General features: G+C 43.5%; 2 protein-coding genes across 2 annotated transcripts in view; one reads left to right on the top strand and one right to left on the bottom strand.

The window, feature by feature from the left end:
* Positions 1–1,019: 1,019 nt before the first annotated feature.
* PRDM4 (PR/SET domain 4) lies at positions 1,020–18,099 on the top strand. Its single transcript, XM_075602537.1, has 13 exons — positions 1,020–1,159; positions 1,361–1,492; positions 1,665–1,710; positions 2,165–2,298; positions 2,511–2,696; positions 4,777–5,526; positions 6,325–6,474; positions 7,169–7,287; positions 10,597–10,682; positions 12,257–12,384; positions 14,239–14,547; positions 15,904–16,072; positions 17,533–18,099. The coding sequence occupies exons 3-13, from the start codon at positions 1,700–1,702 to the stop codon at positions 17,825–17,827; spliced, it is 2,337 nt and encodes a 778-aa protein (XP_075458652.1). The 5' UTR covers positions 1,020–1,159; positions 1,361–1,492; positions 1,665–1,699; the 3' UTR covers positions 17,828–18,099.
* Positions 18,100–20,861: 2,762 nt separating this feature from the next.
* AKR1B1 (aldo-keto reductase family 1 member B) overlaps positions 20,862–23,292 on the bottom strand; it is a 27,116-nt gene continuing 24,685 nt past the window's right edge. The window contains exons 9-10 of the mRNA XM_075602538.1: positions 22,963–23,045; positions 20,862–21,453 (exon numbers count right to left, since the gene is read on the bottom strand). Of these exons, the coding sequence (XP_075458653.1) occupies positions 21,411–21,453; positions 22,963–23,045 (126 nt within the window). The 3' untranslated portion in view covers positions 20,862–21,410. The remainder of the gene's footprint in view (positions 21,454–22,962; positions 23,046–23,292) is intronic.

Below are 23,292 nucleotides of genomic sequence, written 5' to 3' on the forward strand. Positions count from 1 at the left end.
GACAGACAGAGGAGGTGAATAGAGGATTTTTCGGGATGCTTTTTATAAAGAAGTTAATGTGGAGCAGGAGTAGAATAGAATTGTTAGTGTGGAGTGGGAATAGTTAGTCAAGAGTAGAAATAGTTAGTGAGGAGTGGGAGTACTTAGTGAGGTGAGGAATAGTTAGTGAGGAGTGGGAATAGTTTGTGAGGAGTGGGAATAGTTTGTGAGGAGTGTGAATAGTTTGTGAGGTGAGGAATAGTTAGTGAGGAGTGAGAAGTTAGTGAGGAGTGGGAATAATTAGTGAGGAGTGGGAGTAGTTAGTTGTATTTATTTGTATTTCTCTTGTGAACTAATATGTTTTTAATTCCTGCAAATGAAATATAAATCATTTGACAATTACATGTAGATGTGATACACTTTAATATAAGAGAAAATGTAAATAAATAACAAAACAAAAAATACTTTTCAAGGGATGGTATTGGAGATTACACTATTAAACTACAACAGAGAAATGTAGTGGCAAGGATAAAAATAATATAATACTATTAAATATTACTGACAGTGTATGCAGCGCTGTATATAGACTTTTGCAGGCACAATGAGTCACTGTACGTCTGTACCAAAGACCTTACAACAAAGGCAGACATAACTGTACGCTCTCCGTGCTGCAATCTCTTGTGCTTTACTATATAAGAAATACATATATACTATTATGATTATTTTGTACAGCTTTATTGTATTATAAGTATTACATGTCGTTGGAGTTGTTAGAGCAGGTGTTGTATGGCTGAGTGCTGCCACTTTATTAGAACAGATAGAATGTGCAGCATGTTGCTAGGGGACAGTGGGTCGCCATGATGCTGGCTGTGTGGATTCATTAGGGACCGCACTGAGGGCTCTGGGCAATAACATGGAGGCCTGAGCATCTCCGTCTCCATGGCAACCGCTGAGGCATGAGCAGCACGTCCAGAGCGCATCGCCGTGGTCTGTCCCGCCTACTGACCTCGACCCCGGGGTGTGATTGGGCCGTGGATTCCGCGTGACGTCAGTTCCGTGGCCGCCATCTTGGGAGTGGAGGCGAGGGAAGTGGTGGACGCGGGTCTGAAAACAATACGGATACAGAGGCAGGGAGCGAGGGAGAGCGCCGAGCTGAGAGAGAGGAGGATGCAGGGTACAGGTACTGTATATAATGTACCAGGCCCTGGGGTGCCATGTTATTGTGATGGGCAGATAGGTGTATGACACATACACATATACACACCGCCCCCTCATTTATATACAATACGGGGATTGTGTGTACGTATGAAAGGTGTGTGTCCCTGATGCCTTTTTGGGAATTGGGTAACTGACATGTTGCTTACCTGTAAATATCTTGCAGTAACCTTAATGTGCGAAATCATTGCAAGACAAACAAGAGGAGCTCATCTGTGGACATTATTCCTCCATCCTAAGAGAAGAGCAGTCAAAATATGAATCCAGGAGCAGCCCGAAAGTGAAACTGTCCTGTCAGGTGCTATATTACTTTCTTGGAGCTGAGAGCTTTCCCTGGGGGCTGTTGGTGTCATAAATTGTGCAGGGGACTGGAATTGCTTAATACTCACCAACACTATTACCTATATCTGTAAAGGTTGCAGTTGCCTTTCTTCTGCATGTTTTTAATTCTGCTTCCTGTATATTTTCAGTGTTCGTCAGCCAGAAGCTGCTCTGAAGAATTCCAATGCATTACAGGTACCTCTTTCTTTTTAATATCTATGCACAGTAAACTTTGCCCCTACAGCTCTCACTAGAAATAAACCGCAGATAGAGATCATTTGGTTCACTGTAGAACGTCAGATCCTTCCTGGTGTATGTATATCTTTATATAGCGCCATTAATGTACATGGCGCTTCCCAGTAGTAATACACGTGACAATCATATAAATAACACATAATGGGAAGACGTGCTTCAGACATAAAAGTAACATTTAGGAAAAGGAGTCCCTGCCCCGAAGAGCTTACAATCTAATTGGTGATCTCACATCCTGTAAAGTTCACTACATTTAGAAGCTTGTCCCCACACCTGTTTTCTCAATGTAGCTTTAAATCTCACATTACACTTGGCTTAGTACTTCTAGGTTTTTCACGTGATAATCTGTCAGTAAAGAATTGGTAAGCGATTTGACTTCTCACTCATTCCCTCACAGAATGAATGAGATGAACCTGAGCGTGGTGGGAATGGACCAGCTGACCACTTCCTCGATAGCCAACAGCTTACCTGTCTCAGGTAGTCATCTTGGGTTGGCTGGATCCCCTCCCCACAATGGTCTCCCAGCGCCAGGTAAGAAAACGGGTCTTACAGTTAAACTGTTTTATAGCTGGCTCCCAAAGAAAACCAGAAGGTAGCGAGAACGTGTTACCTGCAGTGACCCTCACTGCGTAATCATATAGTAGCTTCAGAGGAAGCATGGCTTGGTTTAGCGTTGATGTCGGGGGCCGTAATTAGAGTGTTACCCATAATGAAGGCAATGATATGTCTGTCTTTCTTTGCAGGTTTGCCTGTGGCAATTCCCAATCTGGGTCCCTCCTTGAGCTCCCTCCCTTCCGCCCTCTCCGTCATGCTTCCAATGGGATTAGGGGACCGAGGAGTGATGTGTGGTTTACCAGAGAGGAACTATCCCCTACCGCCACCGCCTTACCCTCATCTGGAGAGCAGCTATTTCAGACACATACTGCCTGGTACTGTGCACTTCCATTCTGGGGTATGATGCACTCATTTGGGGGATGTAAATGGCCGCTCTCGATGCGTAGCTTAGTGGTAATGTCACTGCCTTTAAAATGGGTGATCCACTTTCAAATCACAGTGGCACCTCTCCCTGTGATCTTGGATAAGTCCTTGTGCCCCAGGCACTAAAACGTAGATTGTAAGCTCTTTGGGTCAGAGGTTGTGCCTGCAAAATTTTTCGTGCTACGCTGTCAGTGCTACATAAAAACAAATACGTGGTATCATATATTGAGGTTGCAACAAATTGCATTTGGTGTAGAACATTGTTTATCATCATGGTGGTGATTTTGTACCACCAGGAACACATCAGGTGTGGCCAACTCCAGTCCTCAAGAGCCACCAACAGATCAGGTTTATCCCTTGAGGATTGGAGTTGGCCACCCTGGTCTAGATAGATACATTTGCAAAGCTAATACATTTAGGCCTGACTGGAGATCTGCATAAAGCTAAATGAATGTCCCAGGCTCTGCAACACATGCTGCTTCTCTCAAGCCTGGCAAGTGACCATTGTGATCTTTTGTCCAAAGCCATTTGGTCACGGCGCTTTGCCGTGGTCCCTTCGCCGCTAAGGTAAGTGCCAAAGCCCTTACCCTAAAACCCCTACAGTAACCGCTAAACCCCCTTAAATTAACCTTCTACCCTAAACAGTATTAAAACGTACCTTCGACGCGGCCGGCGGCGGAGATTCCCACCGCCGCAACCTAATGTCCCATTCCGTGTCCAAAGACCCTGCAGAGACCCTTTTTACACCTATATTTCTCCAAAACCGAAAACCATTGAATGATTTTACAAAGAAGCATGGAAAGAAGAGAAGATGCAGCTTATAAGGAAATACGTCTTTTTGTCAAACTACAGGAGACGGCTCGTTTAACCTTTTCACTGCCAGGCGGTAAAGGACAGATTCTAATAGTTAGTTTTATACAGGGGTCAGCAGAGACCCGCAGTGTGGCGTGCATAAATATGAACATTACCCATAAATAAAAGTACTAAAGAGAGATCATTTGATATATTGGTGTTGATTCCCTACTCATGCCATCTTACTATTGTCATAATAATGTAATACAGTTCTTGGGCCGTTTGCAATTTTATGATTTTATATTTGTTTTCTCACAAGGATAAATTATGCGATTTTTAAAAAAACAGAGACTGAAACTGACGGTAGATAAAGAGTAACTTGGCTCACCCAGTCTCCACGTATTCCTGCCTTTTTGTGATACCTCAGACCCACTTCAATCTTCTGGTTTCTTAAATGATTGGGATATCCTTGTGTCTATCCCAAGTAGTTTTGAATTCCCTTACTGTTTTAGCCTCCACATGTTTTTTGGGGGAAGCTATTCCTAAAATCCACCACCCTTGGGCTGCGCTTATAGTTGCGGCGATGGGCGCGCGATGTCGCCGTCACTATAGCGATAGTTGCATTTGGTGCAGGAGACCTCGGGAGGGCGACAGGGTGGCGTGGCCCGTGACGTCACGCCAGCAGTTAGCCATTATTGGCTGAACCCCTTCACGTGACGCGGCGGCCGCACACAAAATCATCTGACTTCAGCGATTTTGGTCGCCATGTCGCTGCGCAGCGCCGTCGCAGTCACGCCCACTATGGGCACCCGCGACGGACTACAAGTACTTGTGACAGCGCTGTGCGCCATCGCCGCTACTATAAGCGCGGCCTCACTGTGAAAAAGAAGGTCACCACATTTTACTCTGAGCCTCGGACCCTCTAAATCAGGGCTGGCCAACTCCAGTCCTCAGGTCCGGTTTGCAGGATATTCCTGCTTCAGCACAAGGGCTCAATCAGTCCCTGCTTCAGCACAGGTGGGTCAGTCAGTCTTCGACTGAGCCTCTGAGCCACCTATGCTGAAGCTGGGATATCCGCAAAAACGTGACTTGTTGGTGGCCCCTTGAACTGGAGTTGGCCACCCCTGATTAGATGCAGGTGCACCTTGTGACTGCACAGGTGTTAGTCAGACCACGGCGCAGCCGTCTGCTATTTAAAGCCGTTTGATATATCACTGCTTGTTCTTTTTTATCCTCCAGGAATCCTCTCCTATTTAGCTGACCGCCCCCCTCCCCAATACATACACCCAAGTTCTCTGAATGTGGATGTAGCCAACAACCCCCCCTCTCTGGACCCCTATCAGCCGGGGGGGTCAGTGGGCCTGGAGACCAGCATTGTGTCCCTGGACTCTCGCTCGGTCGGGGGTCACGCTGGCCAGAGCCTGCACCCCAGCGATGGCCATGAGGTGCAGCTGGACGTCGGGATCAGCATAGACAACGTGTCTCGGGTGAACAGTCCTATCACGACCGACCGCATGACAGAGGAGCTGACCATGGAAGGGGTGACCGGGGAGCATGCACAGATCTCCAGCATCCCACGCAGCCACGAGCCACTAACCGTAGATGGCAACCTGCCTCCTGATGCTGTGGGCCACGCTGGGGTCTTGCCGCTTCACAGCGGTTCCCTGGAGCTTCCAGTCGTCATGGAAACTGACCACCACATGGTAACTCGCTCCAGTATATCAGAAAGCAGCCTCAGTGACGCAATCCACACCGTTTCCTTGAGCAGCAACCCCGTGAGCGTGGCGCTGTCCACCTCTCACCCACTGTCGTCTTTAACCTCTGTGACCTTGCACGGGGCAGGCATCAGCCTGGAGCCGGTCACAGTGTCTTCCATAAGCCATGAGGTCTCCATGGGAGGCGGACATGTGGACGCTGTGAATCTGACCTTCGTCCCGTCCTCCTTACAGATAGACTCCAAGGAGAATATGGCAACTCTGTTTACAATCTGTGAGTCTGCTCTATTTGATTTTATTTCATATTGTTCTGATGTAGCTAGTCCCAGGAGAGTAGAATAACTGCTGGCAAGGAAGCGATGCCTTGCTAACCATTTGCTTGTTCTGATACCAACGTTGATAATGGCCATGTCTGGGCTTTATTACCAACTCGATGACTGAAGTTGTGGCGGGTATGCCCTGTGGAAAGCTGCCACTTTACCAATAGAAAAACAAAAAGAACGATTCCTGTGCTCCTACCAATTAGGCTAAAATAAAATGATGCTCTCATGAAAAAGGGTAATTTTGTTAAACCGTTTGGCCAACGCATTTATGAGCCTGCATGCCACGTCGTGGTACATGCATACGGGTATATCTTGACGTGGCATGCAGGCTCTTAAATGCTTTGGCCAAACGGTTTTACAAAATTACCCTTTTTCTTGATCATTATTTTAGCCTAATTGGTAGGAGCGCAGGAATCGTTCTTTTTGTTTTTCTATATGTAAGGCCTATCTTTTTACCAGCAGCAAACTTCTATAGGCAGAAGCGCGGTATTATGTACAGTTTCTCACTTTAACAATAGGTAATATTAAATTATCTCTCACACATGGAGTCTGCTGTGTTGATCTGTAAATGAACAGCAGCAGTGTCCGAAATAATCTTTGTCCACTTAAGAACATCGCAGCATTTGACATGTTGGCCTGTTCTCTGAAATACATGTGATTTTGTTAAAGCAAACAAGGTTATTCAAGGTCAGTCTGGCACATCTCAAGCTGTTGGAATCTGTATGAAACTTAATTTGTCTTCACCAAAGGGTGCACACTATGTGACCGGGCGTACCCCTCTGACTGTCCCGACCACGGCCCCGTCACCTTTATACCGGACACCCACATCGAAAGCAGGGCGAGACTGTCTCTTCCGAAACAGCTGGCCCTGAGACCGTCCGTCACAGGAGCCGATGTAGGTAAGAAGAACGGGTGCACGAAAGCCTTCCTGTGTGTCTGGATCCTGCTCGCCCCACGTGTCCCAAAGGCTTGTCTGGCTGACTGCTCCCTGGCTTCATGTTGCGTTCACTTTAGAACAGCAAAAGTTATACAGCTGTCTATTATTGTGAGTTACGGACTTTAAGCAAAGGGGGTGTTTTAGCATCTGTAATACCAATCAGTGCTCTGACCCCAAAGGTGTGTGTTGTGTGGGTATACACCTTTTGTCTATTGCTCCAGGGGATGTATCGCTTCGTAAACGTTTCATCCCCCTGCTTTCTTTCTGCACGCTGCGTACACATTGCATCCCATGCTTTCTTTCTGCACGCTGCGTACACCATACATCCCCCTGCTTTCTTTCTGCACGCTGCGTACACCATACATCCCATGCTTTCTTTCTGCACGCTGCGTACACGTTACATCCCCTGCTTTCTTTCTGCACGTTGCGTACACGTTACATCCCCTGCTTTCTTTCTGCACGCTGCGTACACGTTACATCCCCTGCTTTCTTTCTGCACGCTGCGTACACGTTACATCCCCTGCTTTCTTTCTGCACGCTGCGTACACGTTACATCCCCCTGCTTTCTTTCAGCACGCTGCGTACACGTTACATACCCTGCTTTCTTTCTGCACGCTGCGTACACTATACATCCCTTGCTCTTTTTCTTCTGACAGGTGTATGGACCCAGGAGACCATCCCAGTCAGAACCTGCTTCGGGCCTCTGATAGGGCAGGAAAGCCAGTCCCTGGAAGTCACTAGCTGGACTGACAAATCTGCCATCCACATCTGGAAGGTCAGACTCTGACACTCACTGCTTTTTGACTTTTCTCCTAGGTTAACAGTTACCAAAGCTCAACATTTAGTCTTTTTAAAGATTGGAACAGACCCAACAAGGTTTTGAGAAATGCACAAGAAAGGTTTTATTGTTTAGTTATAACCTTGTTACACTGATCTAAAATAAATATTTGTGGTGGAATTGTCAACTACATTAGTTTTATGCTGAAAAATCTGATCATTGCAATTAAATGTTTCTGCTGCACTGCTAGTTCTCTGATGAATTTGAAAATATTTATTAAAAGATAAAATAAGACAATCGTGTTTTTTTTAAATGTATTATTATATAGTATGACGGATTCCTATGTCCTTGGACTTAATCCATTAATGGTGATGCATTGTTTACACAACATTCGTGTGTGTGCATTGCAGGCACCAATGTACGGATGTAACACTACATATCCCGTTATAATGCAGAACATCACAGGGTTTCCATTGGATTCCATGCCAATGTCAGTGCAGAATAGTACAATGCATCCCGCCGGAGGGAACAGTGATGCTTGCTACATTTGTAGGTCCTCTACTCTACAGCTATTAATATTCTAGTACTCTGCAGCAATTATTGAGTTCAATGCCTGAGGGGCCTGCAACAGACTACAAAAGCATGGCAGTGGTTGGGTCAAATCCACTGCATTTGGAGAACGTACCATTGACATCCTTGTTGTAATATATATATATATATATATATATATATATATATATATATATATATGAGAAAAAAACAGGCGCACACCTAGTGCATTAAAGTAAAACAAACAATTTATGGAACATTAAAAAAGACAAATGCCCACTCACAAGTCAAACGGTAAAATAAAGCAGTTATGAGATTGGCTCTCATATGCCAGCAGTAGCGTCCGGATCAGCAATGGAGACCTGTCCTGCACGTGTGGCTCAGTCTCCTTCACCGGAAGTGACGTCCTCCCGGTCGTGTGCCCCGCAAAAGGAAATCCCTCCGGGAACCACAGGAACCACAGCCTGTGTCCTAGCTTGCTTGCGTCTGGTTGTTGCACTACCAGGAGTGGTAAGGATGTGTCCGCTTTTCTTATCTGGCTCGCCGCTCTCACACTGCAATCCAAATAGTCCGTGATAGCTGTATTCAGTGGGAAAGTGCCTCCTCCGTCTTAGCCACGCCCAACGCGTTTCGTCATCAAAGATGACTTCTTCAGGGGATGCCCATTGGCTGTGACCCCACAGTACTTATAGCAAGGTCAATTTGCATACACAATTAGGATAACAATTGAATCGTTAATTACATGATTTGATTCACTCCATAGGTCTAAAATTACCTTATTGCTTTGATTCTTATGGAATGATTATAAAGACACCACTACTTTTGCAAAAGATGAAACATAGCTCATTTGTATCTGTATATAGTTTACTTAAATGGTTTATCACAAACTAAGGAATGAATTAGGATAGAATTCAAATTGATAGTTGTAATTAGACTTAGATAACAATTGTGATTAGCTAGATAGAATGTTTAGACATATAGTTTGTAACTTAAATAAAATAATTGATGATAAATTACCACAAAATTTGATTTAACTATTGATTTCTAAATTTAAATCTAATTACTCAAATTTTCAAGAGTTGGAAAAGGATAGTAACAGTGAGTATTGAAATACCTAGTTTTCCTAACATATCATTTAACATGGCAAACAATAAATATTCCATTGCAGGATAAATCCAATCACAGTGAATTACACATCCATACCTGTAATTGAATCTGATTCAGATAGTTATCTATTTTTGCATTAATGATTCAATTACAGGTATGGATGTGTAATTCACTGTGATTGGATTTATCCTGCAATGGAATATTTATTGTTTGCCATGTTAAATGATATGTTAGGAAAACTAGGTATTTCAATACTCACTGTTACTATCCTTTTCCAACTCTTGAAAATTTGAGTAATTAGATTTAAATTTAGAAATCAATAGTTAAATCAAATTTTGTGGTAATTTATCATCAATTATTTTATTTAAGTTACAAACTATATGTCTAAACATTCTATCTAGCTATCACAATTGTTATCTAAGTCTAATTACAACTATCAATTTGAATTCTATCCTAATTCATTCCTTAGTTTGTGATAAACCATTTAAGTAAACTATATACAGATACAAATGAGCTATGTTTCATCTTTTGCAAAAGTAGTGGTGTCTTTATAATCATTCCATAAGAATCAAAGCAATAAGGTAATTTTAGACCTATGGAGTGAATCAAATCATGTAATTAACGATTCAATTGTTATCCTAATTGTGTATGCAAATTGACCTTGCTATAAGTACTGTGGGGTCACAGCCAATGGGCATCCCCTGAAGAAGTCATCTTTGATGACGAAACGCGTTGGGCGTGGCTAAGACGGAGGAGGCACTTTCCCACTGAATACAGCTATCACGGACTATTTGGATTGCAGTGTGAGAGCGGCGAGCCAGATAAGAAAAGCGGACACATCCTTACCACTCCTGGTAGTGCAACAACCAGACGCAAGCAAGCTAGGACACAGGCTGTGGTTCCTGTGGTTCCCGGAGGGATTTCCTTTTGCGGGGCACACGACCGGGAGGACGTCACTTCCGGTGAAGGAGACTGAGCCACACGTGCAGGACAGGTCTCCATTGCTGATCCGGACGCTACTGCTGGCATATGAGAGCCAATCTCATAACTGCTTTATTTTACCGTTTGACTTGTGAGTGGGCATTTGTCTTTTTTAATGTTCCATAAATTGTTTGTTTTACTTTAATGCACTAGGTGTGCGCCTGTTTTTTTCTCTTTTTCTTTCATAGGTATCTACAAGGGAGTTGTGATCCCTTTCAAACGGGCTGCCATTACCTGGATGCACTTTATTGGAACTGGACTCTATGTTTTTTTAAGGTTTTGGTGTTTTTTCAATAATTTTTATGTATTTTTTAATTATACAATAATTTTTTTTTACATTTTTTATAGTAGTTTTTATTAAAGTATTTTATTTAACATGTGGTACCCTTATAACATAGGATCTATTTTATAATTAATACCCCCTCTGGCCACCCCATAGGTTGTCTCAACACAGTAGCTAACTTGCTCACAGTTAGGCAGGTTGCAATAGTAGGCGCTCCTTAATTTTTTGTTTTGATTTATATATATATATATATATATATATATATATATATATATATATATATATATATATATATATGTATGTTTATATCATTATATGAGATGTTTTGCTTTATAGGGGAAGGGATGTGATACAATGTAACACTGGTGTCTGCTCCCATGTCTCAGATGTACCATAGCAGCGTGATGGAGTTCTGCATCATCACCACTGACGAGAACGAATGTAACTGGATGATGTTTGTGCGCAAGGCCAGGTATGCAGGCGTCATCCTCTCCCGCTAATCATGTTTTATACAGCACTACCAATGTATGAGCTGTCCATAGATGAGACATTACAGGCACACGTTTTTGATCAGAAAAGCATAAAATAGATATACACTTGTTTAACTTGTTTATAAATGACCTTGAGGTTGGCATAGAGAGCAAAGTCTCCATCTTTGCTGATCACACTAAATTGTGTAGACATATATATAAAAGCATATAGGTGTCACAGAGGAGTGCTACTGAGCATGGCGATATATATTTAAAACCAGAGACAGAACATGAAACACAGACAGAGCTCAGTGCACATCCAGTGAAACTTATACACGGTACAGTACCTAAATATATATGTATAGATATCTATAAAATAAAATGGTCTTTTACTTTAACATTTTGGCCAAAGTGTTGTAAGCCCCTGAGCCACTACACAGCAGACCACATCTCAAGGGTCCCTAACACTAATATAAATTCTTAATAACCTGTGCATTACCAGGAAGAATGATTTCTAATAAATCTGTCAAAATTAGTTGCATAGTTCTAAGCCGTGTAGTGGCTCAGGGGCTTACAACACTTTGGCCAAAATGTTAAACTAAAAGACCATTTTATTTAATAGATATCTATCATATATAATTAGGCACTGTACCGTGTGTGGGTTTCACTGGATGTGCACTGAGCTCTGTCTGTGTTTCATGTTCGGTCTCTGGTTTTAAACACATTAGAAAAGAGACACGTAAGAGGGGATATGATAACTATATACAAATATATTCAGGGACAGTACAAGGAGCTTTCAAAATAACTATTCATCCCACGGGCTGTACAAAGGACTCGGGGGCATCCCTTAAGGTTGGAGGAAAGGAGATTTCACCAACAACAAAGGAAAGGGTTCTGTACAGTAAGGGCAGTTACAATGTGGGATTCATTACCCATGGAGACTGTGATGGCAGATACAATAAATACCTTCAAAAAAAGGCCAGACATCTTTTTTTTTAGAAAGGTATACAGGGATATACCAAATAAGTATACATATTGATCCAGGGAGAAATCTGATTGCCATTATTTGGAGTCAGGAAGGAATTTATTTTTCCTTTGAGACCGCATTAGATGACTTTTCACTGGGGTTTTTTGTTTGTCTTTCTCTGGATCAAAATACAAAAATACAAATATAGGATAAGAATCTGTCGTCGAAATTTGGCATAGGTTGAACTTGATGGACATATGTCTTTTTCTTTCAACCTCATCTACTATGTAACTTTTATACTTTTTAATGCTCATTTATTTAAATAATTCAATCAGTTTACAATTTTATAATGCACCTAGAATCATGCCTGATTTACCTAATCTTTTCACAAGTAGAATAGTTAATAGTTTGTAAATATATATTTTAAAGATGGTATTCATTAATGATTTATTATATTTTGTTTGATCAGATTTGTAATTTGAACATTTTAATATTTATTTTTTTGTTGCAATAAAAGAAAAAAGCTCCCAATGTTTGTTATGTTGACATCCTGCAGGCTCAAGGTGACTTGTTGCCATGGCTTCTTTATAGTCTGCTTGTATGTTTAAGGAACCCAGAGGAGCAGAATCTTGTCGCTTACCCGCATGATGGGAAAATCTACTTCTGCACCTCACAAGACATCCCACCTCAGGAGGAACTTCTCTTCTACTACAGCCGGGACTACGCACGGCAGATGGGTAAGGAGGCAGAGCTTCATCGGTCACGACATAAAGAAGTGCCGTTTGTGGGTGACAGTGTCAGGTGACCACTGGTCCAGGCCATGTGACCTTGTCAGGTGACCACGTTGGTCCAGCCACGGTTGCCCTGGCAACCTCGGAATGTTATCCCTAAGAAGGTGAGGATGCTGTTGCAGAGTGACTTGAAGACAGTATTCAGACAGAAAAGCTATATTAGCAATATCATTTAGTCACTCATTCTACTTGTCGATCAAGGTTGAAGATGCTCTGCCTGTACTTGGTGAATGTGAGGATTTGTAAACTGTAAGAAGACTCTCTGTCTATATCTCTATTTCATGTGTGCATTGTAATTTGTTCCACTCTAACACCTATTGCTTTTTGAGGTCAATGTTTAAAGCAAAGACCAAAAGCGAAAAAATACACCAGGCATCAAATAGTGAAATAAATGATATAAGATTAAGTGATTAAATAATCAATAAGTGATGTGATACAAGTAGAGGAAAATACTTATTAATCTGTTTAATAAAAGTGATTATAAATAATAAATCACAAATGTGAGATAGGAAAAACAGGATAGATATAAAACCTGTGTAAATCTGATTGAGATGCTGCTTGTATAGAGTGGCTCAGCAAACTGAAACAGGATAAAATAAAAACAGTGCATAGTCTCAAAATATGTTATAAAATATATAATAGTTTCCAATCCGTAGATAAGTAATGCGCTTGCATCAAAGTTCAGAATAAAAGAGCAAGACGTGTTGGGGACATGTTACCACACACTGCATCTCCCACACTGATCGTCCGCTCATGCGTTCACAGCCAGCTGGGACATCCCTTTAATCCTGCAATCCTGGGCCCTCGCCCGAGCTGTGCCTCGTGTAGCCGGGGTTCTCTGGAAGCCCAGAGGTACCACAAGGTGATCTACTCGGCGCAAGTAGCCAGGTGGACCAGGATTGCGGAGATTACCTACAGGAGTCTGTGTCCCCCGAGGATTAAGGGATCCTGGATGTCCCAGCTGGCTGTGAACGCATGAGCGGACGCTCAGTGTGGGAGTTGCAGCGTGTGGTAACATGTCTTGCTCTTTTATTCTCACTTTGATGTGCATGCATTACTTGTCTGCGGATTGGAAACAATAATATATTTTATAACATACTATACTATGAGACTTTGCGCTGTTTTTCTTTTCTCCCAATGTTTTAAGCAGCCTAACTAACCCCCCCCTCTACCCCCCCTCCGGTTCCTGAGATGCATACCTGTGAAGTTACTAGTGTTACTTCCTGGTTTGTCTTGGGGGATTTAAATGGCCGTCTAATAGGAAGCTACAAGCAATGATGTTGCGGTTTCCTATTAGATTATTTTGTTTCCTTTCGAGGAAGATTTAAAACGAGTAGCTTCTTCGGTAAGTATCCCTGGACAAGGTGGGTGGGGGCGGGGGATGGGGGCTGATGGACCTGAAAATAGTTTTAAAAAATAAAAATAAAAAATTAGCTTGAATTGCTACTTAAAAAATGACCTGCGGTGTCAATTTGAGGGGAGGGCGCCAGGCTCTGTTGGGTTGGTCATTGGAGAAGGGCCGTCCTTGGAATGCATGTGTGCTCCACCGGCACAATCCAGTGGAATCATCAATAGTTGTTTAGTACGACTAGAAAAAGGATTACTTGTACAGTCATATACTGAGTGACCTTTTGGGTTTTGATTTAGGGATGGTAGCGTTGTAGCAGGGTCTGGTTGGCCAGTCCTTTGTATTGGGATTTTGGGAGTACGCAGTGGTGCTACTGTGTCTCTGTGGGAATAAGTGTGCCTATCCGCCATAAGCAAGCTTAGAACCCTTAGGATGACCTGTGCTTTTGTCAGATATCCCGGAGCAGCCCGAGCTTCTCCTGTGTCACTGTGGGAAGGAATGCCCAACCTACACTGACTTCAAGTCCCACCTGACCAGCCACATTCCCGAGTCCCTGAGTAGCGGAGACACTAACAACGGAATGACGCCCAGCAAGGAACGCAAGTGGAAATGCTCCATGTGCCCGCGGGCTTTCTCTTCCTCCACCAAGTTCAACGTGCACTACATGGGCCACATGGGCATGAAACCGAACAAGTGCGAGTTCTGCAGCAAGGCGTTCTGCGACCCCAGCAACCTGCGCATTCACCTCCGGATACACACCGGTAAGCAGAAGCCACTGGATCTACATCAAATATCCATAAACTTTCCTCGTGGTTCCGCTCATGTTTCTTTAAAACGTTTTTTTCTTATATTTGTTTTTTACATGGGATTGAAGCAGGGTGTCTCCGAGCCCCTTTAATGTAAGCTTCGGGGACCCCCTGCTTCACGAGATAAACCTCCAAAGGGGGTGCCGGGATCGTTGCAAAGTTTAAAGCGCCCACGTCACGTGGGCCAATAGGAAGCTGCAGGTGATGATGTCACGGCTTCCTATTGGCTTGCAGGACGCGGGAGTGTTTGAAGCTCCGCCATTAAATGAACCCATCTAGGGAGCCAGAGCGGCTAATGGCACCCCCTACGGAGGTATCTCTGGAGACCCTCCTGCTAAAATACTATGTTCAAAATTTGCATGCTTTGATTTGCTGCTTTAATGCTCTTATCTTTGATTATAACGGGAGCACTGTAAGCTTCACATACAAAGTACTGCCTATTAACGTTCTGTATGTAAATGATTACGATAATAATTAAGTTACCTTTGGCGCATTATAGATACAGGGCCTTAAACTTGTGCTCTCTCTTCCATTGTGTCATTTATTATTATTTTACCAGGTAGTAATAAATGACCCTTACTCATGAGCAGATTAGCACTGAAGTATTGTATTATATGTTGTGTCACTTTGTATGTTGCGCTGGGCCTTTCTGTTTTCATTATTATTATTAATTAGTGTAATAATAGTGTTACATAGTGAAAGCGCTCAGCCCTTGTCAGGTGTATGTTTTTTTTTTAGCAGCGCAAAGTTAAGTCTTGGAAGTCTCGATCAGGTCTTCTCAAACTTTCCCCATCGTGAATTACTTCAGTGTTAATCATCTGGAGGACCCCACTACTTTAACTTAACAAATATTCATATGTACAAAATATATTTACAGAATGGAGAAAAAAGGGAACTCGTGGGGGCTGTACCTTCTAATAACGACTTACTGGCAGAGTGGTATGTTTAATAGATTATATATAAAGGATTGAGCAGTAATTAAATATAACCCTCCTGGCTCTGCTGTAAAGGAGTTTACATCAGAGTGATTATATACATGGCTGCCATCTCTCATACCTGTTCAGTGTGCTGGGTCGGTGCAGGCTGGGCGTGGGTGCTTGAATCTAACAAGGATGTAATGTCACTTTTTTTGTGGTGTTAAAATGATGCTGTGTTTAATTTGCAAAAGGGTCCGCGCCTTCACGTTCAGTGACTGTGCGAGCAGAGCAATCCATGGCTGGGAGCGAAGGGGATAGTGCACAGCTTCATGCCAACGGCACCCTGTGAAGTCTGGGGTGTGCATGCCAAGTTCATGGTTTTTCTCCTCCGCAGGTCAGAAGAATTACCGCTGCGGGTTATGTGACAAGTCCTTCACTCAGAAGGCTCACGTGGCGTCCCACATGGCGATCCACACGGGCGAGAAGAACCTCAAGTGCGATTTCTGCGAGAAGATGTTCATGAGGAGGCAGGACCTGAAGCAGCACGTGCTGATCCACACCCGGTGTGTACCACTGCACAAACCCAATGCCCACGCCTGCTGCTTCTGTGCTGCCACTGACTCCCAGCCAGATGGCCCAGAGCAGTCTTTCACATGGATGTAATTTGTACATAAGCTTGCGAGATCTCAGAGGTCTGCCAAGGTTAAAAGTGGCAAGTCTTCTTCAGGACTATGTACAGCCAAAGAGTATCTGTTATCTTAACATTGCAAACATACCTGAAAAAGACACCTGTGAGGTTTGAAAAGCTGGTGAACTAAGTACATATGTGAATAACTTTAGCCTTGGTCCATTGAAAGGTATCATACACTGTAACTATACTTTTCTCAGTGGTTCAATGCGCATGACTTTAAAAACAAACAAAACTTTAATAAAGAGGCAATTCATGCAATATCCTGTTTTGTTTAAAAAAAATAAATCAGTTCTGTAATATTACATAATAGTTACATTATTTTTTATTCAACTCTTAATGCCATTTTTAATTACTTTAATATACTGAGCATCCTGTTTTTAATTCCTATTTCAAGTTTTATTGCAATGCAAGATCTTTGTAACACTTTCCTATTAGTGGTAATTGTTGCCAATATTCTCAGCAGTTTGAGCTGCAAACTGTAACAATAGATAATGTTACCGTAGTAATATAAGAATACATTGTAGCTGCTGAGTTACACTGACTGAAGGGTTGATTGAAACTGAAAGGCAGCCATTTGGTGAACCCTGGGAAGCAGGATCTTTGTTCTCATCACAGCAGAACAAATCAATTGGCAGCTTAGGTAATTTATTTTCAATAAAGGTAATCAAAGGCTGCATATATTCAAGTTCAAATGTAAAGTGCTGTGTGGATTGCCTCTTTAAACAAAGCTGTTGTACTCTTTTTTTTAATTTGTACAAAATGCATGCTTGGAAAGGGGAATTTTCTTTACTATAGTTCCCCTTTTTATTTAAACAAATTAGTAGTGGTTTTCCCTATCCTGCAGTAGCTGACTTTTTGTATGATAGACATAGCTGTAAGGTAGGCCTGATGTGCCAGGTAAAAGTTCATTATAACCAGGCCTCTACAAAGTTTTAAACCCACTGCCCCCCCCCCCAAAAAAAAGTCCCCCCCCCCCCCCTGCAAGCCTTACTTGCGGCGGCATCTCCGTCTTCTCCCCTGCAGCTGCAGTTAAAATGGCCGCCACGTTGCCATGACAACTGGGCGCTACGTGGCGTCAAGTTGCCACGGCAACATGACGGCGTGATAAGCATCCCGTTGTCATGGCAACGCGCCATCGTTTGCCGCCACACTGCCATTTTAACAGGAGCTGCCGGGGAAACCGTCAAAGTTGCATGGAAGACGAAGAATGCCGGGAGACGCTGCAGGTAAGCACTCGACAGCAGGCAAAAGGCACGTGCCCCAGGTGAGTGCATTTGTCGAGCCCTGGTTATAACGATAAAACATTTTTTTTTTTTGTCTCGGTCAAAACAGGGAACGCCAGCTCAAGTGTCCCAGATGTGACAAGCGCTTTTCCCGGACCAGCCACCTGAAGAAGCACCTCAACACCCACGAGGGGAAGAGGGACTTCGTGTGCGAGAAGTGCTCCAAAGCCTTCCTCACCAAGTACCACCTCACCCGGCACCTGAAAATCTGCAAGGGTCAAAGCACAGCCCCCCTCACCCCTGACCCGGAGGACTCTGAAGAGGACTCCTCTGAAGATGAAGAATTACTGGGCTCGCACTGCCATGTGTTTCCCACGGACGGGCACCTGCCTGTGCACACGTGACAGGGGGTGCTGCGGGGACGGTACGGTTTATTTATTGTTCGCTCTGGTGAGCTTCCGTTGACTTAATCAGGACCGGGCTGAAGCTGCTGAACCCGTCGGGGCTGTATCGGGAATACATATAAAGTATTGGAATAAAGTGTCGCTCGGGTACTGACGCCATTAACGACAGGCTGCACCCTTTGTAAAAGGTAGCCTCAAAATGTTAACAAAGCTGTGTATATACACTTAAGTTATCTGTACAAAATGAAATAAAGAGATGCAGTTTGTATTTGTGACATGATCTGCAGTTGCAAACATATGGCGATTCCTCATCAGCTGTGTGTGTGTTCAGCGCCCCCGATACAAAACAACCCTGCTCTTTTCCTCTTCCACGGTTTTAGTTTTGTCATCGGGACAAGACGACAAATGTTTGTAACTGTCTTCATTTGAAAGAATAAGCATCCTACGTCCATGTAATATGTTCAGTTGCTGATTGTAGGGCAGTATTTTCAGTATGTAACACGGTGTATGTTGCACCTGTCACGCTCTGCCTCATGGGTAAGATTAGCACGAGAGAACATTAAATTCAGGATATCTGCTTCTTAAACCATAATGTATATATCAAAGGCCGCCAACAGGTCAGATTAAGGATATTCCTGCTTCCGCACAGGTGGCTCAGACAATCACTGAGCCAGCGGTGCTGAATATGGGATATCCTTAAAGCGTGGCCTCTGAGGACTGGAGTTATTTACTAGTCTTGCACCTGGATAACAGGCAAATCTAGTGCCAATGCCAACCCACCCCCCCCCCCCCACACCATTACTTTTATTAAAGAAAAGGCATGCCATTTAAAGCTGCAGTTCAGTCTTTTATTTTTTTAATTCAATAGTTTCATGTGGGCAATCTCTAATTACCTAAAGCACTATATAGCTGCCAGTCAATTCGTTCTCCATGTATTGATCGGCGAAATTTGGCGACATCTTTAGATATGGGATGTGTTTTTCATCTGCTTCTGTCTGTCAGTGGAAGCTCATGAATATTCATGAGCACTCCTGCACTGACGTGCTAGAGGGAGGGCAGGGCTGACAAAGGGGTGTGCCAGGGCTTGTGACAGGACATGAAGGGGCGGTGCCTTAGCAAATGGCTGTTAAAATAGAATACAAAAAAATTGGTCTTTCAAAGTTGTTTTTTTAAAAACAGAAAATGCTAAAAGTATTTTTTCTTACTACAGAACTGATTTATTCAAAAAAAACACATGCAGGATACCGACTGAACTGCAGCTTTAAAGGAATGTTTTTGCTTTTTGGCCAGGAATTATGCCCCCGTTTAGCCGCTAAACAACTTTAGTAATTAACCCTCCACATTCTGCTGCAATTAACATGAAAATGTGGGGTATTAGTTTGATTAGGAGCAGTCTAGTTAACAAAGCGACATTTTTTAAAATTGTTCTTGCAGCAGTGTGAACTGCTGCTGCTTTAATTCACTCTGTAGGAAACCAAACCAGGATAATCCAAAATGAGCAGACTTCTTTCAAAGCACATAACTAAACCCTCACGTCGGCCTAAGAAACTGCGTTGCAGTGTACAAGCGCAGAATCCCCAGTTCTTACCCCTAAAACTTCATGCTGCAGGGTGTTTCAAATGTTTAAACACAGAAATTGTTATACCGGGGTTTGTGTACATATATAGAGACATATAGAGACACACACACACACACACACACACACACACACACACACACACACACACCCCCCCCCCCCCAAGCCAGAAGTGCAAAAATAACTAGGATATACGCATAATAGTTATAATTAGTGGCTTTATTTAGGATGCCAGGTTGTAGGTTGACGTCGCCCTGCATGAGTAAGGCCCGGGTCATAGAGGGGCGAGGAGATCCGAGCCGCGCCTGCTGAAATCTGCGCGATTTTCATGCCCATGCAGGCGAGCCAGCGGGCGCGATCGGAGGCGGAGGGAGACAGGGACGCGGGGCAGTGACGTCGCTGGGCTAATCGTCCGTGACACACTAACGTTGACACTTCTGTGCTGTGATTGGAGGCTTTCAGCTGACAGCGCGCTGAAAAACAGCTTGGCGCTCGGCAGAAAACTCCAGCGCCTCAGCACGCCTGCGGACGCTCGCGTGAGCCCCCTCTCAAGGCATCTTCATTGAGGATGCAGGGGCTCAGCACAGAGCGTCCGCACGGCTCAGCACGGCCTGTCCTTCTATGAACTCGGCCTAAGTCTGAGTCCACGCTGGCACTGACCGCGCTCATGCTTGAGTGGTGATGTCACCAACTCTTCAAGCATGAGCATTATGCAAAAATAAAAATTAGGAGCAGGAGGGGGGGGGGTATAGCTATGAAGGGAGGAGGCATGTCATTGGCTGGATCGTGGCTGTGTGTGTTGCCATTCTCTCCCTCCCCCCTTCCAAAAATGGCAATTAAAAACTTTTGTGCAAGAAAAATTAAAAACTTCTCTCCGCTTCTCCCCCCTCCCATTCAGTGTCTCTCCCTCCCAAAGTCAAACTCTTGTCTTGCCAAGCTCCAAGCTTGGGAGAGTGTGCTTGCGTGGACGGGAGGATTACCATTCCCACAGGTAACCGCACCAAGCGCCAGCGGGGACACTGCCTAAGCTGTTCCTGATTCCACCACCTCAAATTAATTTAAAAAAAAAACAAAAAAAAACAAGAACAACCCTTTACATTCTTGTCCCATTACATATGAACACGTGCTTCTACCTAGCATGTCTCGTTTTCTCTGCACTGTCATCTGTAGTGTTATGGGGCGTTGTACTAAAGTCTCCGCTGCAAAACTTAATGCAAAAGAAAGAACCACACCTGATTTATCACAATAGAAAACCCCGTTGCACTCGCTGGAATTCTTTTAATCACTGCTTTTCCCCTCCCTGTACTGGTGACACACAAGGAAACTTTTGTAACAAGACCCCCTTGTGTGATGTGTGTCCCTCATCACACACACAATACCAGGGAGATATTTTTCACCAGTATCTGGTAGCGAGCGCGACTAAGCTCTGACAGCACAAAATAACCACCACTCAGGACAGAACTTTGACAGCTTTTATTATGTCTTTCAGAAAAAGCAAATATAATGTAACACTTTCGCTGCCAAAGTGTTAAGTGCCACGTTTCAGGAGTGCATTAGTCTGCAGTGAGGTTTTGGGACCAGTGGAGATGAAGCTTTAAACTAAATTTGTGCTTTAGCAGTGAAAAGTACTTGCTATACTAAAACTGAAAGCCCTGATTGCACGTCTGCTGGAGACACAAGAAGCATGGCCCAGAGTAACAGATTTTAATTCCTGCATGAAACCAAAGGGTTTGGGCACACAAGGAGTTACATGTAAGCCTTCATATGTAAATGGGGTGTGGAGGGAGAGTAATTTAAATATAAGAAAAAAAAATATATATTGGAGGACTGTCACCTGTATCATTAAACACAGGTGTAAAATAATCAAAGGAATTACAAGTACATAGGTAAATGAGAAATCCCCTGCACTAGCTACACCCATCCCCCCCCCCAGCTGAACTGTTGTATCTGGAACCCTCAATGAAAAACTGCAATCACTACTGTTCAAGGAACTGCTGAGAATTAGATTTAAAACTCTGCATGGAACGGATAATCCTTGTGGTTTTTGGCTCTGGAGAAAAAAAAAAAAAAAAAAAAAAGTGGTTAATGATACAGTACCCAGCATAAATATACAATATGCTCACTTTAGCCGTATAGTGTATTTACATACAGCTAAATATGCCTGTATCTGCAGCTTCAGTAACTAAAGACACGCATCACTTCCAACATTTGGTCTTCAAGACTAAGCTTTATACTATCGGAACATTGTAAAACCTAAAACAAAAATATAAAGTACATCAACAAAGGATCTATTGAAAAAAAAAAAAAAAAAAAAAAAAGGTGTTTTGCACCTTAAAGCTGAGAAGAGGTCAGGTTAGGGGGAAACATAAGCAAGTTTCTTTACTGCAAGAGTAGGAGGTGCATGCAGCAGCCACCCAGTACAAGGGGAGTAGGGAAGATTGTCAATGAACAAACCCATGGGATAGGCGAAGGTAGGTTTCAGAAGAATGTCCGATACTAGCAACAGGTCTAATTTTGTAGCAAGAAAGAAGTTGGGCAGGCTAGCTGGTCCGAACGGCTCTGATCGGGCCTCTGGAAAGCTGTTAATAACTTAACTATTTTGTGCCCCTCTGTATTAACTTACAGTGCTGTGATGTACAAGGAACATTACAGACTTGCCCATCTTTCTAGGGGTTGATGGGGCTGACCATTGGCAGAGCCTCTTTACCACTTTCATTTCTGCTCCAAGAGCGATCACGTGACCTGCCTGTGCTGGAGGCCTGTTTGTCTGGTGCTGCCAGACCGCCAGCTAAGACTACGCTTATAGTGCTGGCGACGGTCACTGGAAAAATCAAATTGAGATGACTGCCAACGATCGCGACCAAGCCGTCGCGTTGCGCTTACTATAAGCCCACGCGCCGGCGGCAATGCATTTGTTTTGCCGCGACGTTGCTCTCGTCGGCACTATAAAACGCAGAATAAAAGTTTAATGATGGTCGTATACCCGCCAACAGTTGATCTCAGACATGGGGTGGCCAACTTCAGTCATAATGACAGCCATCTGTGCTGAAGCAGGAATACCCTGAAAACCTGACCTGTTTGACCCCTGATGACTGGAGTTGGCCACCCCTTTAAATGGGCAATCCCATATAGCAGCATAGGGGCTTTGTTTTTAAATCAAATGTATGGTCTTCCTTGAGAAGATGGAATCTCCATTAAATTAACAGTTTTACTTGCATATAACCTGTAAAAATGAAATATCTGTTCTCACGTATCAGCTATTTATACTCATCTATACGACAGATGCCAGCGTCAATGTCTCTACAGCAGACCATTCAGCTCTAACCAAGGACTACAAACCGCCTTCTTACCAAGACATTAGATAAAGATTGTAACACCTCCAAAGCATTTGCAACCCATTAAAATGTCCCCAGTTTTAAAAATATTTATACTTTAGTGGGTCAAGTTTTATCTAAGCCATTAAAAACAGTACTGTTCACCTTCATCCAAGGAGGGACTGGCCATTTAAAGGCTTCTGGTCAGATACTATGTTACAAGTACACAAAAGAGTAATACTTACGTGGACAGTGCGCACACCCTCCAGGCACGCTCGAAGCCAAGGATGGTCTCCATGTCTTCTGGTGACAGCTCAAAGTTAAACACCTGAGAAGTCATGCAATCGATTAGAGCAGGCACCACTGGCCAACTTCTACACACTCGGCCTGTTCTTCCATGGCCAGGACAGCTTGGGCAGTGTAGGCAGAGGCCCCTAATAGATAGGCTGTGAATTGTATGCTGGGGAAGATTTCTGCTCTTTTCAAATACATGGGACTACTGTAGGTCAGATTCTATACGTGCCAAAGTGGCCGATGGCTTCTCTCTCTAAACTTGGTGACCTAACCAATCAACA

This window comes from Ascaphus truei, chromosome 5 (assembly GCF_040206685.1).
Source record: "Ascaphus truei isolate aAscTru1 chromosome 5, aAscTru1.hap1, whole genome shotgun sequence".
NCBI classification, from domain to species: Eukaryota; Metazoa; Chordata; class Amphibia; order Anura; family Ascaphidae; genus Ascaphus; species Ascaphus truei.

Excerpts from the sequence above, each read along its gene's own strand:
- PRDM4 (XM_075602537.1), top strand. Across the intron at positions 10,683-12,256 it reads ATGTTTGTGCGCAAGGCCAG|GAACCCAGAGGAGCAGAATC; the intron begins GTATGCAGGCGT and ends TGTATGTTTAAG. Across the intron at positions 14,548-15,903 it reads TCACCTCCGGATACACACCG|GTCAGAAGAATTACCGCTGC; the intron begins GTAAGCAGAAGC and ends TCTCCTCCGCAG.